Here is a 13,725-nt window from a genome sequence, read left to right on the forward strand (position 1 = left end):
TTTTCAGAAACTCTACTTAAGTTCCAGTCTACCAAGGGCACCTATATTTGTACTCCAGTGTTAAGTTTTACACTCACACAGTTTTCTTTTTTTTGGGGGGCGGGGGGGAATGCATGGGTGGCTTAATCTATAGAGCATCCAACTCTTGATCTCAGGGTTGTGAGTTTAAGTCCAACAATGGGCATGGAGCCTGCTTTAAAAGGGGGGGGGGGAGTAAATTTATAGTTTTGCAACACAACCATAAACCAGTTTAGAATATTTCTGACACCCCAAAAAGTTCCCCTGCACCATCCTACAATCAATCTCTTATTCTCAGCCCCAGGAAACCACTGATGTACATTGTCTTCATGGTTTCCCACTTTTCAGATATTTCATATAAATGGAATTCAACATCACATAGCCTTTTCACATCTACTTTCCCCTGGCCTAATGTTTCTGAGATTCATCCATGCTGCTGCATGCATCAATACTCCAATCTTCTTTACTACCAGTAGTATTATTCCATTATAGAGCTATACATTTTGTTTATCCATTTGCCAGCCAATAACATTTCAATGGTTTCCAGTTTAGGTCAATTATGACCAATACTGCTATGACCATCTGTACACACGTTTCTTTTCTATTATTTATTTTTAATGTAAGCTTTACGCCCAAGATGGGGCTTGAACTCACGACCTCAAGTCACATGCTCTACAGACTGAACCAGCCAGGCACACCTCCTGTGAACATAAGTTTTTGTGAACATAAGTTTTCATTTCTCTGGAGTAAATACTCAGAAGTGACACTGCTAAGTCACGTGCACTTATGCTTATTGAACCTAGAAGAAACTGCCAATCTATCATTTGGCATGTAACATTTTGCATTCCCACCAGCAGGTGACGATTCCACTTGCTCTGCATTCTTGTAAGCACTTGATATTATCCAGTTATTCTAAGAATTGTGTGATGGTATTTCACAGGTTTTAACTTGCATTTTCCTAATGATTGCTGATAGTGTACCCTTTTGTGTGTTTACTAGTCACCCCTTCTTAGAGAGAATGTCTACTAAAATATTTTCCGTGGGGCACCTGGGTGGCTCAGTTGGTTAAGCAGCCAACTCTTGATTTCAACTCAGGTCATGTTCTCACAGTAGTGAGATCGAGCCCCACGTTGGGCTCACATTGATGGGAGTCACTGACCTTATCATGTGGCATCACCTAAAAGCTGCTGGCCTATTGAAGACTCAGTTTTTGTGCATGGGTGGCAAAATTTTGTGGGGTTGGTACTGTCCTCTGTGGTATGGTATATGCTCCAAACTAGAAATCAGTATATGGTATTTTCCCCATAACCAGAATACATGAGGCTAGATACCAGGTAAAGAACGTACCTAATGACATACTCACAAATTTTTGCTTCTCATCTCCACAACTTTGGCCTCTACTAGTTTGGAGGTATTCAATTCCACAGGGAAACAACAATGGTTTTCTGGACTAAAAGTTGAAATACTCCTCTGGTTATGTATGGTTCCTCTAGTCACTGAACCAAGAGGCAGAGTGGGTTACAGTACTGGGTATTTAAAGGCTGAAATAAAATGGCCACTATACAACAGGAACAAAGAGGCTTATGTCTGAAAACCAGATTATACCTACAGTATTAGTTTCAGAGGGCTACTGTGTAAGATTACCATACACTTGGTATCTGAAAACAGATATTTAATCTTCCAAAGTTCTGGAGAACAGAAGCCCAAAATCAAGGTGTAGGCAGGAACATACGTTAGGGAAGATTTTAGGGGAAATTCTGTTCCTTGCCTCTTAAAGTTTCTGCTTTGTGGCTGTATATTCCAAGCTCTGCCTCCTGCCTATATATGGCTTTCAGCTCTTCTGAGTCTCTTTCTTCTGTAGGTCTTTTTATAAGGACATTGATCATTGAATTTAGGGTACATGCATATAATCTACAATGATCTCAACTCAAGATCCTTAAGTTAATTACATATGCAAAACCCTTTTTCAAATCAGGTCATATTCACAATTAAGGTGAACTCACAGAGATTAGAACATGGATATATCTTTTCGGGGGGACCGCCATTCAACCCACAGCAAGCACCACTCAGTATTTCCAAACCCAGAGGTTAAAAGCTAATAGGCAACTAGAGAAATCTAAACCAGGCAAGATTACAAAGACCTCAGATTCTTCAGTAATGATGGTCTGGGTAAATACAACCACAACCAACTTAAGTGCTGATTGAGAAAACAGAGAATATGAAATGGGTAAATGATCAGCTGTACATACATATTTCTTCCTTACTGCATATACATATCTGTAAACATTTAGCAAATTTGTAAATAATTACAAATTTACTTTTCTTCCTCTACTATTTCATATAAGGTATACTGGTTGTAGTTAATCTTATAGTTTATTCTTCACAGTATGAAAGGGATATTATGACTGAACTGACTGAACTAAAGATGAATGACTAACATCCAAAAATGGATATAGTGACTCATAGAACTTTGAGTCTCCCAAGTTTAGGAAAATGTAAACGCAGCATGTATTGGTACATGAGCTGGTTGCACAGTGTTAAACAGAAACATGATATTGTTGCTACTGCTGTTGCTTACATGCATGAATACTGAGGTGACAAGAGACAGACTTTACTGTACAGCCAATAAAGCATCATTTCCATTCATTCTTACACTCCCTTCTGTGAAGAAGAGAAGCCTACATTTTCCAGGATCCCATGCCAGGAGTACTACAGATTAGGCATTATCAATGATCTATGCAATATATAGAAGGCACAAAAGAAAGCAACTTCTCCCCTCTGGTGGCAGCTGTGAGTAGGACTGAAGCATCTACAGATGGCATAAATCGGATTTTGCCACTACTGCCAAGCATCTTCCCGAGAATCCTTTACTTGGTGTCACAGGCAGCTAACATCTTTAAAAGCAGCAGCATCTTGTGTCTTATGAGCATCCTGAGAATAACCCACCAGGGTCCTGAGATTAGCAGGTTATCAAGTTTAATAGATTTCTGAGCATTATTCTGAGAATTACCAGTGGCAAACAGTTGAGATAATTTCCAGGGACTGCATAATTTTAAATTTTTTAACTTGGAAACGATCTCAAACTTACAGGAAAACTCCAATATGACACAAAGAAATTTCCTTTACTTAGACCATGGAGAGTAAGCTGCTGAGCAAATGTTCCTTTCCTCCAAACATCTTGGTGTACGTTTCATACACACAAGGACATTTTCCTACGCAACAGAAATGACTAAAAGTTGGAAATTAACATTGATATGAACCAGCCACTTCTCTAAGGAAGGCTGGTACCTTTTAGTGAAGAAAGATGTTAAGAGGCCAGGGCCTGATGAAAGCTAGGTATTTTCAATCCTATTGGAATTAGCATTGCTCCCAGGCCCTTTCAGTGACAAAGGTAGGGAATTAACATATATACACATCCATCTGCTTCTATACATGTGTACACATACACACATTTGTACCTCTGTATGTATGTGTGTATATATGTATCACCATGAGTTCACAAAGATACCTATGAGTCCAATCTAGTAACATGATCCATTTTAGTTTTCTCCCTTTGCATACCTGTAACTCTTATCTGACAATGAGAAATGTGGCTCTCACTATACTTATTATTTGATCAACTCTACATATGGAATCCATCCTTCAATCCTATCACCCACTGCACCCCAACCCCCAGCCAACATGGGTATCCATTTTCAACTTACCTGGGCTCCAACCCCATTGACTGGGTCCACACAAGAAGCTCTCCTTAACCTGTTTGGGCTCTGAAACCCCCACGGGCCACCTCTCCTACCTCCAGCACGGCAGCCTATCCCACTTCTAGATACCTTAAGAGTCAGCAATTAAGTCTAGGTAGCAATAAGTAAGTATCTTCAAAGTACTGTTGTCAGTAGCACAGTTCCAACTTTTTATTTATGGTCCAAACGCCATAAATGGTCTTCTTGACCTTCACTGACTAGTCCTTTCAGTAGTTGTTTAAGTATTTCTTTGCCTATATTCCTATTATATTCAAAATACTTACAATAACTTCTGTTCCCCCAACCCTAATGGATATAGTCATTAACCATTTATTCAAGCATTCATGGAATGAACTATTTTATATATGTGTGTGTGTGTGTGTGTGTGTGTGTGTGTGTGTGTGTGTGTGTGTGTTTGTTTATTTCTGAGAGAGACAGAGCATGAGCAGGGAAGGGGCAGAGAGAGAGGGAGACACAGAATCCAAAGCAGGCTCAGAGTCCAACACGGGGCTCGAACTCGTGAACTGCGAGATCATGACCTAAGCCTAAGTCAGATGCCCAACCAACTGAGCCATCCAGGCACCCTGGAGTGAACTATTTTAAATATTCAACTATAACTTGCCTCCTTAAATTTAGGAAACAAATGAGGCCTAAGCACAATACACAAATTGATACCTATATTATCTTCCTGTGTGTGTGAAAATTTCTTTACTTTAGGCAAGGGCACACACAAAAAATTCTAAATCCATGAAGAAAAGCAAGTATGTATACATGTGTATGATGTGTGAACATGTGCTGGGCAGCCATAACATGGAACATACTGTTCATGTCTTGTCTTTTAATGTTTATTTATTTATTTAGAGAGATAACAAGCAGGGGAGGGGCAGGGAGAAAAGGTGAGAAAGAATCCTCAACAGGGTCCAAGCTGTCAGCACAGAGACCGACATGGGGCTCAATCCCATGAACCAACTGAGCCACCCAGGTACCCCCATCTCTTGTCTATTTAACAAGTTCCTCTCCTTTTTTACTGAAAGAATCTCAATTTTCTCTTAAAAAATAACCCATCCCTCCACCAATATAGTCTTTGTAGGATTATCAATGCACATGGTTCTCAGGTGACTGAAACTCTACTAGGATTCTCTACTGGAACTTTGGACCATAAATAAAAAGTTGGAACTGTGCTACTGACAATAGTACTTTGAAGATACTTACTTATTGTTACCTAGATAAATGGAACTGTTACCTAGATAAATGGAACTGTAGTCCTTGTCCGTAAATCCTGGTTGTTTATTTTTTTTAGTGTTTACTTATTTATTTTGAAAGACAGAGAGCATGTGTGCAGGGGAGGGGCAGGAAAGAGAGGGGGGGTGGGGGGGGTGGGGAGGAGAGGGGGAGAGGGGGAGAGAGAGAGAGAATGAGAATGAATCCCGAGCAGGCGCCATGCTGCCAGCACGGAGCCGAACATGGGGCTCCAACTCATGAATTGTGAGATCATGACCTGAGCTGAAACCAAGAATCAGATGCTCAACTGACTGAGCCACTCAGGCACCCCCATAAAACCTAGCAGTGTATATAAAATCATCATCATCACCATCTAGACTGGTAATCTGCTATAATTAACCAGTGATACTACAACAGTTTCTCCTCTTTACTTAATTACCTATGAATTACTTCATTTTGCCTCTCTGAATTAGTGCATATCATTCGTGCATGTTTAAATATGTCTTTTTTCCTCAACCACTATAGTATTTTAAAACTTCAGAGCCTAAGACCATCAAACAGCTCTAAGCACACAGAAAAACCCTGAATTTGCATATAGATGGGTCATTCAGTCAGCATATACACATTAAATGATTCTGAATATAGCTGACACATAATGTTACATTAGCTTCAGGTGTACAACATAGTGATTCCATGTTTACACATTATACTGTATTCATGACCAGTGTAGCTACCACCTATCTTGATCCATCACTCTTACGGTAGCATTGACTACATTCCTTCGTGACTTATTCATTCCATAACCACAACCTATATATGTATCCCTGTATCGCCCACCTCTCCCCCATTTTTAAATTTTAAATTAAAATGGTTTTTAATTTACTTGCATGTTGATCCTTTTCAAAAAGTAGATAATCCAATTTACTTTCAAATCATCAAAGGCTAATTCTGCTATATTGGTAAGTCTGTGAAAACTGCACAGATACAGTTTAAACTTCCTTAAAAAATCAAATAGATTGGGGCGCCTGGGTGGCTCAGTCGGTTAAACGTCCGACTTCAGCTCAGGTCACGATCTCGTGGTCCGTGAGTTCAAGCCCCGCGTCGGGCTCTGGGCTGATGGCTCAGAGCCTGGAGCCTGCTTCCGATTCTGTGTCTCCCTCTCTCTCTGCCCCTCCCCCGTTCATGCTGTCTCTCTCTGTCTCAAAAATAAATAAAACGTTAAAAAAAAAAAAATTTTTTTTAAAAATCAAATAGATTATTAAAAAAAACACACAAGCAAACAAAAACCTGGTTGTTTAGCTCTTCCTACTGATTCTGTAATGACCTTCATATTGTTGCTTGCAATCAAGGAACGCTTCTTAATATACTCATTTTGAGGAGTATATTTGAAAGTATAGACAGTCCCACAAAACAATACTATATTTCACAAAAAGATGGAAGTAGAGAATGCAGTCTGGGTAGATACTTCCAGAAAAACACTAAAGGAAACCTGTAATTTACCATTTCAATAAGGAGACTTCTTGCAAGTACCAATCTGTACAACAAAATCTTTTACCAATCCATGAAAACAAAACCCCACAAAAGGAGACCTTAACTCACTAGAATTTTAATGACTTGTTGGAGGTCTCTGGCTGTTACACACCCTGAACACCTACAACTCCTTCATCTAATCATTTCATTAACATAACGATTCTGCTAATTGTCAGTGATCTTTATCCTAAATCACATTTCCAACTTGAAAAGCATAACTTTTACCCGAATAAAAATTTCCAGTTCAGTTTTTCTTCTTTTTTCAATTTTCTCTGCCTCAATTTGACAAGTGTGACAAATGTACAGATGGTTGACAGCTGGTCCTCCTCCATACCTAAAGCAAGAAGAATTTAATAATTATGATAATGTTAAAGAAAGTTCATGTTCTAGGAAATCTTTACTAGGCTAAATCCCTAGTAAAGAATCAATCGCCACAAAAAAATTCTCAGTCATAATTAAACTAACGTAAAAATCAAATAATTATAACAACTTGATTTTCTGTTTATCAGGATGACTATCAATGTATTAAGTAACCTGCTTTATATTTTAACTTTCCCTTACAGCTACTTCTGCTACCAAAAACGCTAGAGGTAACAATACAAAGTAAAAGAGGTGGCTTTCAAAAAATTACAATACAACATGTTATTGCAGCCATAGTCTTAAGTTTTAATCAGAAAGAGGCTTTCCCTGGCTTTTAAGTAAGAATTCATGGAATGAATTATTTTCAATATATATATATATTTAAGAGTGAGTGTGTGTGCACACAAGTGCAGGAGGGGCAAAGGGAGAGAGAGAGAGAATCTTTTTTTTATTTTTAACTTTTTCTAATGTTTATTTATTTTCAACAGAGAAACAGTGCACAAGCAAGGGAGGGGCGGGAGGGAGGGAGAGGGAGAGGGAGAGGGGGAGGGGGAGGGGAGGGGGAGGGAGAGGGGGAGGGAGGGAGGGAGAGAGGGAGAGAGGGAGAGAGGGAGAGAGGGAGAGAGAGAGAGAGAGAGAGAGAACCTTAAGCAAGTTCCAGACTGTCAGCACAGAGCCCAAGGTAGGGCTTAAACTCATGAACTGTGAGATCATGACCAAAGCCAAAATCAAGAGTACCATGCTCAAATGACTGAGCCACCAAGGTACCCCATATTTTCAATATTTAACTATGGAAAACATAGTAAGAAAATTATACATGAAATGTTTTAAAACAAAATTTAAAACTTTAAAATCTCAGACTTAAATATCACCCATATACTTCTACAGATACAGATAATTAGAACATAAAAATCAGAATTAATTATCTAGACTTGGGCCACGTTAACTATGAAGTCTTCCTGTTCACTTCAGAGTGAATAATGACAGGAAAAAAGAGAATTTTCTACATAAGCGACATAAAGCATAAGGAGCATATGTGAAACAATACAATCCCCTTTTAACAAATTTCACCAACTGATTTTCATAATACCATATTGTCTGATTTAAAAAAACAAACCTGCTATACAGGTTATCCCAAATGTTCTGAGGCAGCATCAAAACCAGGTCTTCAATATAACCAGCTTTCCGTGGAGGAACGCCTAAAAAAGTTTAGATGGGTGTGTTTCATTCTTAAATTCCTTTATACAACTTTTAAAGGTTAAACTCATTTTTAAACTGATTAATCACTGGCATTTTTCAATCAGTATTCTTAAAAATTAAGTATTTCTGGTGACTACATTCCTAAAAATGAACCTACTTCTTGAAGTAGTTAGAGAAAAATCAGGTAACCAACATCTTCAAGTAATTTATGTAAATCCTTACTAAGCATTGACTGTGTATTGGGGGAAATCAAAGGAAAATAAGAGACACTCTTTCCTTCATGGAGCTTGAGCCAGCAAAAGACATGAGGCACTTATATAACTATAATAAAAGGCAGTCACAGATAAATACCATAAAAAGCTTATGGGGGGATTCAGAACTAGAAGAGCCTTATGTTAGTACTTCAAGTAGGGAAATAATAAGAGATAAATTCACATACAGAAACATTTCAAGGTTTAGGTTTCTATATTCACTATGGGACATTCCTACTATCTCTTGTGGTTTCACTGCAAAAATAGTTAATTAATAAGAATATTGAGTCTTCAACCATGAAATTTAATCAAGGTATCACACTAACATGTTATTTATCATGAGAACAAACACTAACATAGCCAGTCACAAAGGCATAAGTTATACTTAGCAAATAACTATACAAGGCTTTTTTGTTAAATTCCAAGGACATGTCCATACTTAGGAAAAGAGCCAGCTATTAATTTAGGCAAAAGGGTAAAAATCATGGATACAAGGGGTAGCTGAATGCCTCTCAGCAGAGAAGAATAATGTGTAATAGAAGTGCTCACTGTACTATAACTGGCTGTGTATGGATCTGTCTCTACTATGAAATTAGAAAACAAACAGTGTCTTTGGTATTCTCAGGGTCTAGCACAGGGTTTGGAACAGGTTCTCAATAAATATCTCTCCTATGAAGAGGCTACAGACTGCCTATAAATAGAAGAAAATGCCAATTTCTAAAACTAGAGAATTAAACAGATTTAAGTTGGATGCAGATAAAGAAATGGAAAATAAGTCAAAGAGGAAAACTCTTGGCTCCTTCTTAATCTGTAAATTATTTAAGAGCAAACATCTACCATTACTTTCCAATTTAGGATTTCTTACCTCCGTGAATACAGAGAAAATCATTATTTGAAATAGGGCCAGGTTCAGCAAAAGTCTTAAATTTATTTAGCCACTGTCGAGAAATGTAAAACTGAAGGAGACTTGGTTCCATTATGTTCAATAAATTTGATATCCTTCGTCTCTCTTTTTGTGCCTCTTCACTGCTCTTCCTATTAAGGACAATGATTCATTAAACTTAATATGCATTTTACTCCATCCGATCAGTTGATGGATTTTTCCTCTTATTAGACTTAGCACACACAGTAATACTATGAATCTTATTAGGCTTGGGAATTATACAACAGAAATATATTTTGTATCACCCCACCCCTAGCCCCAACTACATTATACACCCTAATGGGCAACACTGTATCAGAACTACTGGTATCTACATAACCACTGGTATACAGCTGGCATTCAAATGTTTGCTAATAAAATCAACCTAAATAGTTCATCTACTTTTTTCTTTCAGTAGTTAGTAATCTTTTTACAAGATACTGAAAACTACCAAAGATCTATTTTTATAGTAATACCTCCTTTATTAGCTATTTTAGGAGAAAATCTGGTACTTAACTCCTACTGTCAGAGACTAATTTATTAAAACCAATCTTTCTAAAACAAAATATATTCATTTACCTTTCAACTAAATGATTTAACATTTTCTTAACAAAAGATCATTCTGCATGCAACCTTTCACTTTACTTACAAAATGAAATTAGAAAAAAACAATTTCTAATCTTTTTTTTTTTTTTAATTTTTTTTTTTTTTTTTCAACATTTATTTATTTTTGGGACAGAGAGAGACAGAGCATGAATGGGGGAGGGGCAGAGAGAGAGAGAGACACAGAATCGGAAACAGGCTCCAGGCTCTGAGCCATCAGCCCAGAGCCCGACGCGGGGCTCGAACTCGCGGACCGTGAGATCGTGACCTGGCTGAAGTCGGACGCTTAACCGACTGCGCCACCCAGGCGCCCCAACAATTTCTAATCTTTACTCAGCAATACATCTTGAAAGTCTTAGAAGTAAAAACCCCAAAGTGAGATGTTCTTTCATATTTGTCAAAATAATCTATCCATGAGAGTTACTTCCTTACCTATAGAAAAGAACATAAGCTTCTGCATTTTGTACAGTAGATTCTGAAACTTCAGTGACACTCTGATCATCAAATTCATACCAGAGATTATTTAAATTGTTTCGGCAGTAGGCAATATAGTGTCCACCTGAATTTGAGTTGAAAAAATTTAAATAATTTCAGCAATACAAGATTAACACAAGAATTAAAGTACTTTTTGAATCCTCAGTTCCTAGCAGAGACAGAGATATAGCAAGAACTATGTATCTACATTTTTTCCAGTATGTATCCTCACCACCACCACCTGAGGAAATGAAAATAAGGACAAAAATGTAATCTTAAAAAAAGTGAAAAATATAATCTTTTTATTTATTTATTTAGAGAGAAAGAAAGTGCAGAAGCAAGGCAAGGAGAGAAGGGGAGAGAAAGAGAGAGGGAGAGAGGGGGAGAGAGGGGGAGAGGGGGAAAGAGGGGGGGAGAGAGGGGGAGGGGGGAGAGAGAGAGAGAGAGAGAGAGAGAGAGAGAGGGAGGGAGAGAGAGAGGGAGAGAGAGAGAGAATCTCAAGCAGGCTCTGTGCTATTAGCACAGAGCCCAACGTGAGGCTTGATCTCACGAACTGTGATCATGACCTGAGCTGAAATCAAGAGCCAGATGAGCCACCCTGGTGCCCCCCAAAAATGATCATGTTAAAGTCCTTAATATTAAGCTTTATACAAAATATTTCCAGTATTCAAAACTTCATAGCAAAATTATTCAATTACCTAAAATTTTCAGACCTGTTTATAACAACCAAATTACAATAAAACTAAAAAATAAAAATCTATTTTTACATTTCTTTTATTTAATCAGGTCTTATTTAACAGATCAATGCAGACCGTTACTTTTTTCCCCCTGATCTAGACATATGTCAAACCTATATACTTACTACTTGCAGTTCCATGATGACAAATGACTGACAGAAGATCATAGGTAACAATCTGAACTGGACTATCTTTTGCAAGAAATGGCTGAAGATCCAGACCTTCCAGTGGAAATGAAACATGGGTACTGATTTTGGTGGAAAACATCAGTTCATGTCTGAATCTTTTAAGATGGATGCATAAAATCTAACAGAGAAAGATAAGATTATTTAAAATTCTATTGTTTTATATACTAATAAAGGAATCTATTAAATATAGGTATTGAATTAAGTGTCAAGGTTACACATTACCCTACAATGATGATAACCTGATTCTAAACACATCAGAATATGGAAATGGTGAAACCTGGTACTTCCTAAGTTCAAACCTGCTGGCTTTTCTAATTTTATATTATACCTGCAAAATCCTATACTGTCTGATTAAACTGTGTTCAACACAGTTTTACAGATAAGGGCACTTAGTTGGTATGTAACTGAGTATTTTTTTCAGTTTATTTTATTTATTTTGAGAGAGAATGCAGTAAAAGCAAGCAGAAGAGGGGCAGAGGAGAGAGAGAATCCCAAGCAGGCTCTGTGCTGTCAGTGCAGAGCCCGACATGAGGCTCCATCCCATGAACCATAAAATCACAACCTGAGCCGAAATCAAGAGTCAGCTGCTTAACCAACTGAGCCACCCAGGTGCCCCATAAGTCAGTATTTTAAAAATGAATAATCCTAATAGGGTATATGGACATAACAACTGGTCAATAGAACCACTCCATTCTTCAACCATGCTACACTGTATTATGTTAATGTTTTACATTCCTGTAACACAAAATGAACTTAATTCTAATAAAGCCCATACCTCAGGAAATTTTTGTACTTTACAAAACTTTACTCCATTCCTTAATCTGGAAAGAGAAAAAAAAAAAACAGATTTAAGTAAACCTGTTTCCCATATGAATCTACAAAGTATTTTTAATTTTTTTTTTTAATGTTTATTTCTGAGAGAAAAAGAGACAGAGCACAAGCAGGAGAGGGGCAGAGAGAGGGAGACACAGAATCTGAAGCAGGACGCAGGGCTCACTCACAAAATGTGAGATCATGACCTGAGTTAAAGTCGGACACTTAACCGACTAAGCTACCCAGGTGCCCCAAAGTATTTGTAAATATACAGCAAAATATTTTAGAAAATATAGGGACAAAATATGCTCACTACTGAATTATATGCTACCCATTTAAAAATACATACGAATGACAACAAGGCTATCATTCAGAACAGGAGAGGAAAAAAAAGAGAAAAGAGAAAAATGAAGAAGAAAAAAAATACTAATGAAACATTGGAGTCTCTTAATTAAAAAAAAAAATATTTAAGCTATCAGTAATATTAATTCAGGGAGTTAGTTCTTTGAGGAAAAAAAAAAAACTTTATGTTTATTTACTGAGAGAGAGAGAGAGAGAGAGAGAGAGACAGCAGGGGAAGGGACAGAGAGAGAGAGAGAGAGAGAGAGCAAGAGAGAGAATCCCAAGCAGGCTCCAGGACTAGATCTCGATCTCACAAACTGTGAGATCATGACCTGAGCCAAAATCAAGAGTCGGATGCTAAGCCAACCCAGGCACCCTGAAAATTATTATTATTTTTTTACATTTGTTTATTTTTGAGAGAAAAAGAACATGCACACACATTAGGGACAGGCAGAGAGAGGGGGAGACAGAGGATCCAAAGCAGACTCTGAGCTAACAGCCATGTGGGGCTCAAAACCACAAACCATGATATCATGACCTAAGCCAAAGTCAGACGCTTAACTGACTGAGCCACCCAGGCACCTCCTGAAAACTACTTTTTTAAACAAATGTGCTACTGTCTATGGCCTGGCTATGCCTTTATAACATCCAGATATCAAGTAAAAGTGAGTAAAATAAAATCCCAATATATTATATTGGCCAATATATTATATATTGGTCAATATATTATAAACTTTATTACTTAAATTTTATTATTATTTTTAATTGAGGTATACTTGACAGATAACACGAATTAGTTTCAAGTGTACAATATAATGATTCAATATTTGTATACTTTGCAAAATGATCACTACAGTAATTTTAGTTCACATCATGTGTCACCATATATAGTCACAAAATTTTTTTTTCTTGTGATGAATGAAAACTTTTAACATCTATTGTCTTAGAAAATTTCAAATATGAAATACAGTATTATAAACTATAGTTGCTATGGTGCACATTATATCTCCATGACTTAATTTATAACTGGAAACTTACACCTTTTGATCCTCCTCACCCATTTTTCCCACTTTCCAATCCCACTCTGGCAATAGAATCTTTACTCTTAAATGTAGAAACAAATAACTTGAATTAAAGGGTGGTTAGTATTAATGAGTATTAATATATACTTGACAGGTATCTACTTTGGATTTGGGGCAGATGCAAGGTTCTTTTCCACCTTCACTAGTATCTTTTTCCTAGTTCATGTTGGTTTTCAAGGAAAGTTGTCCCTCCAGGCCAAATCCCTCTTCGTCTATTAGCTACAGCTTCAAGGAGTCAAACTAATAA

At 37.3% G+C, this 13,725-nt stretch overlaps 1 protein-coding gene across 4 annotated transcripts in view; it reads right to left on the reverse strand.

Annotated features, from left to right (window-relative positions):
• Window positions 1-13,725, reverse strand: part of USP33 (ubiquitin specific peptidase 33) — a 64,259-nt gene that overhangs the window by 6,948 nt on the left and 43,586 nt on the right. For all 4 annotated transcript variants that reach the window (XM_086717338.1, XM_086717337.1, XM_086717335.1 and 1 more), the window contains 6 exons: window positions 12,017-12,062; window positions 11,179-11,359; window positions 10,275-10,401; window positions 9,183-9,352; window positions 7,984-8,065; window positions 6,732-6,840 (listed from right to left, as the gene is read on the reverse strand). In XM_086717338.1, coding sequence (XP_086573464.1) covers window positions 6,732-6,840; window positions 7,984-8,065; window positions 9,183-9,352; window positions 10,275-10,401; window positions 11,179-11,359; window positions 12,017-12,062 — 715 coding nt within the window. The remainder of the gene's footprint in view (window positions 1-6,731; window positions 6,841-7,983; window positions 8,066-9,182; window positions 9,353-10,274; window positions 10,402-11,178; window positions 11,360-12,016; window positions 12,063-13,725) is intronic.

Source organism: Puma concolor, chromosome C1 (genome assembly GCF_028749965.1).
Source record: "Puma concolor isolate L17-30 chromosome C1, mPumCon1.1.hap2, whole genome shotgun sequence".
Taxonomy (NCBI): domain Eukaryota; kingdom Metazoa; phylum Chordata; class Mammalia; order Carnivora; family Felidae; genus Puma; species Puma concolor.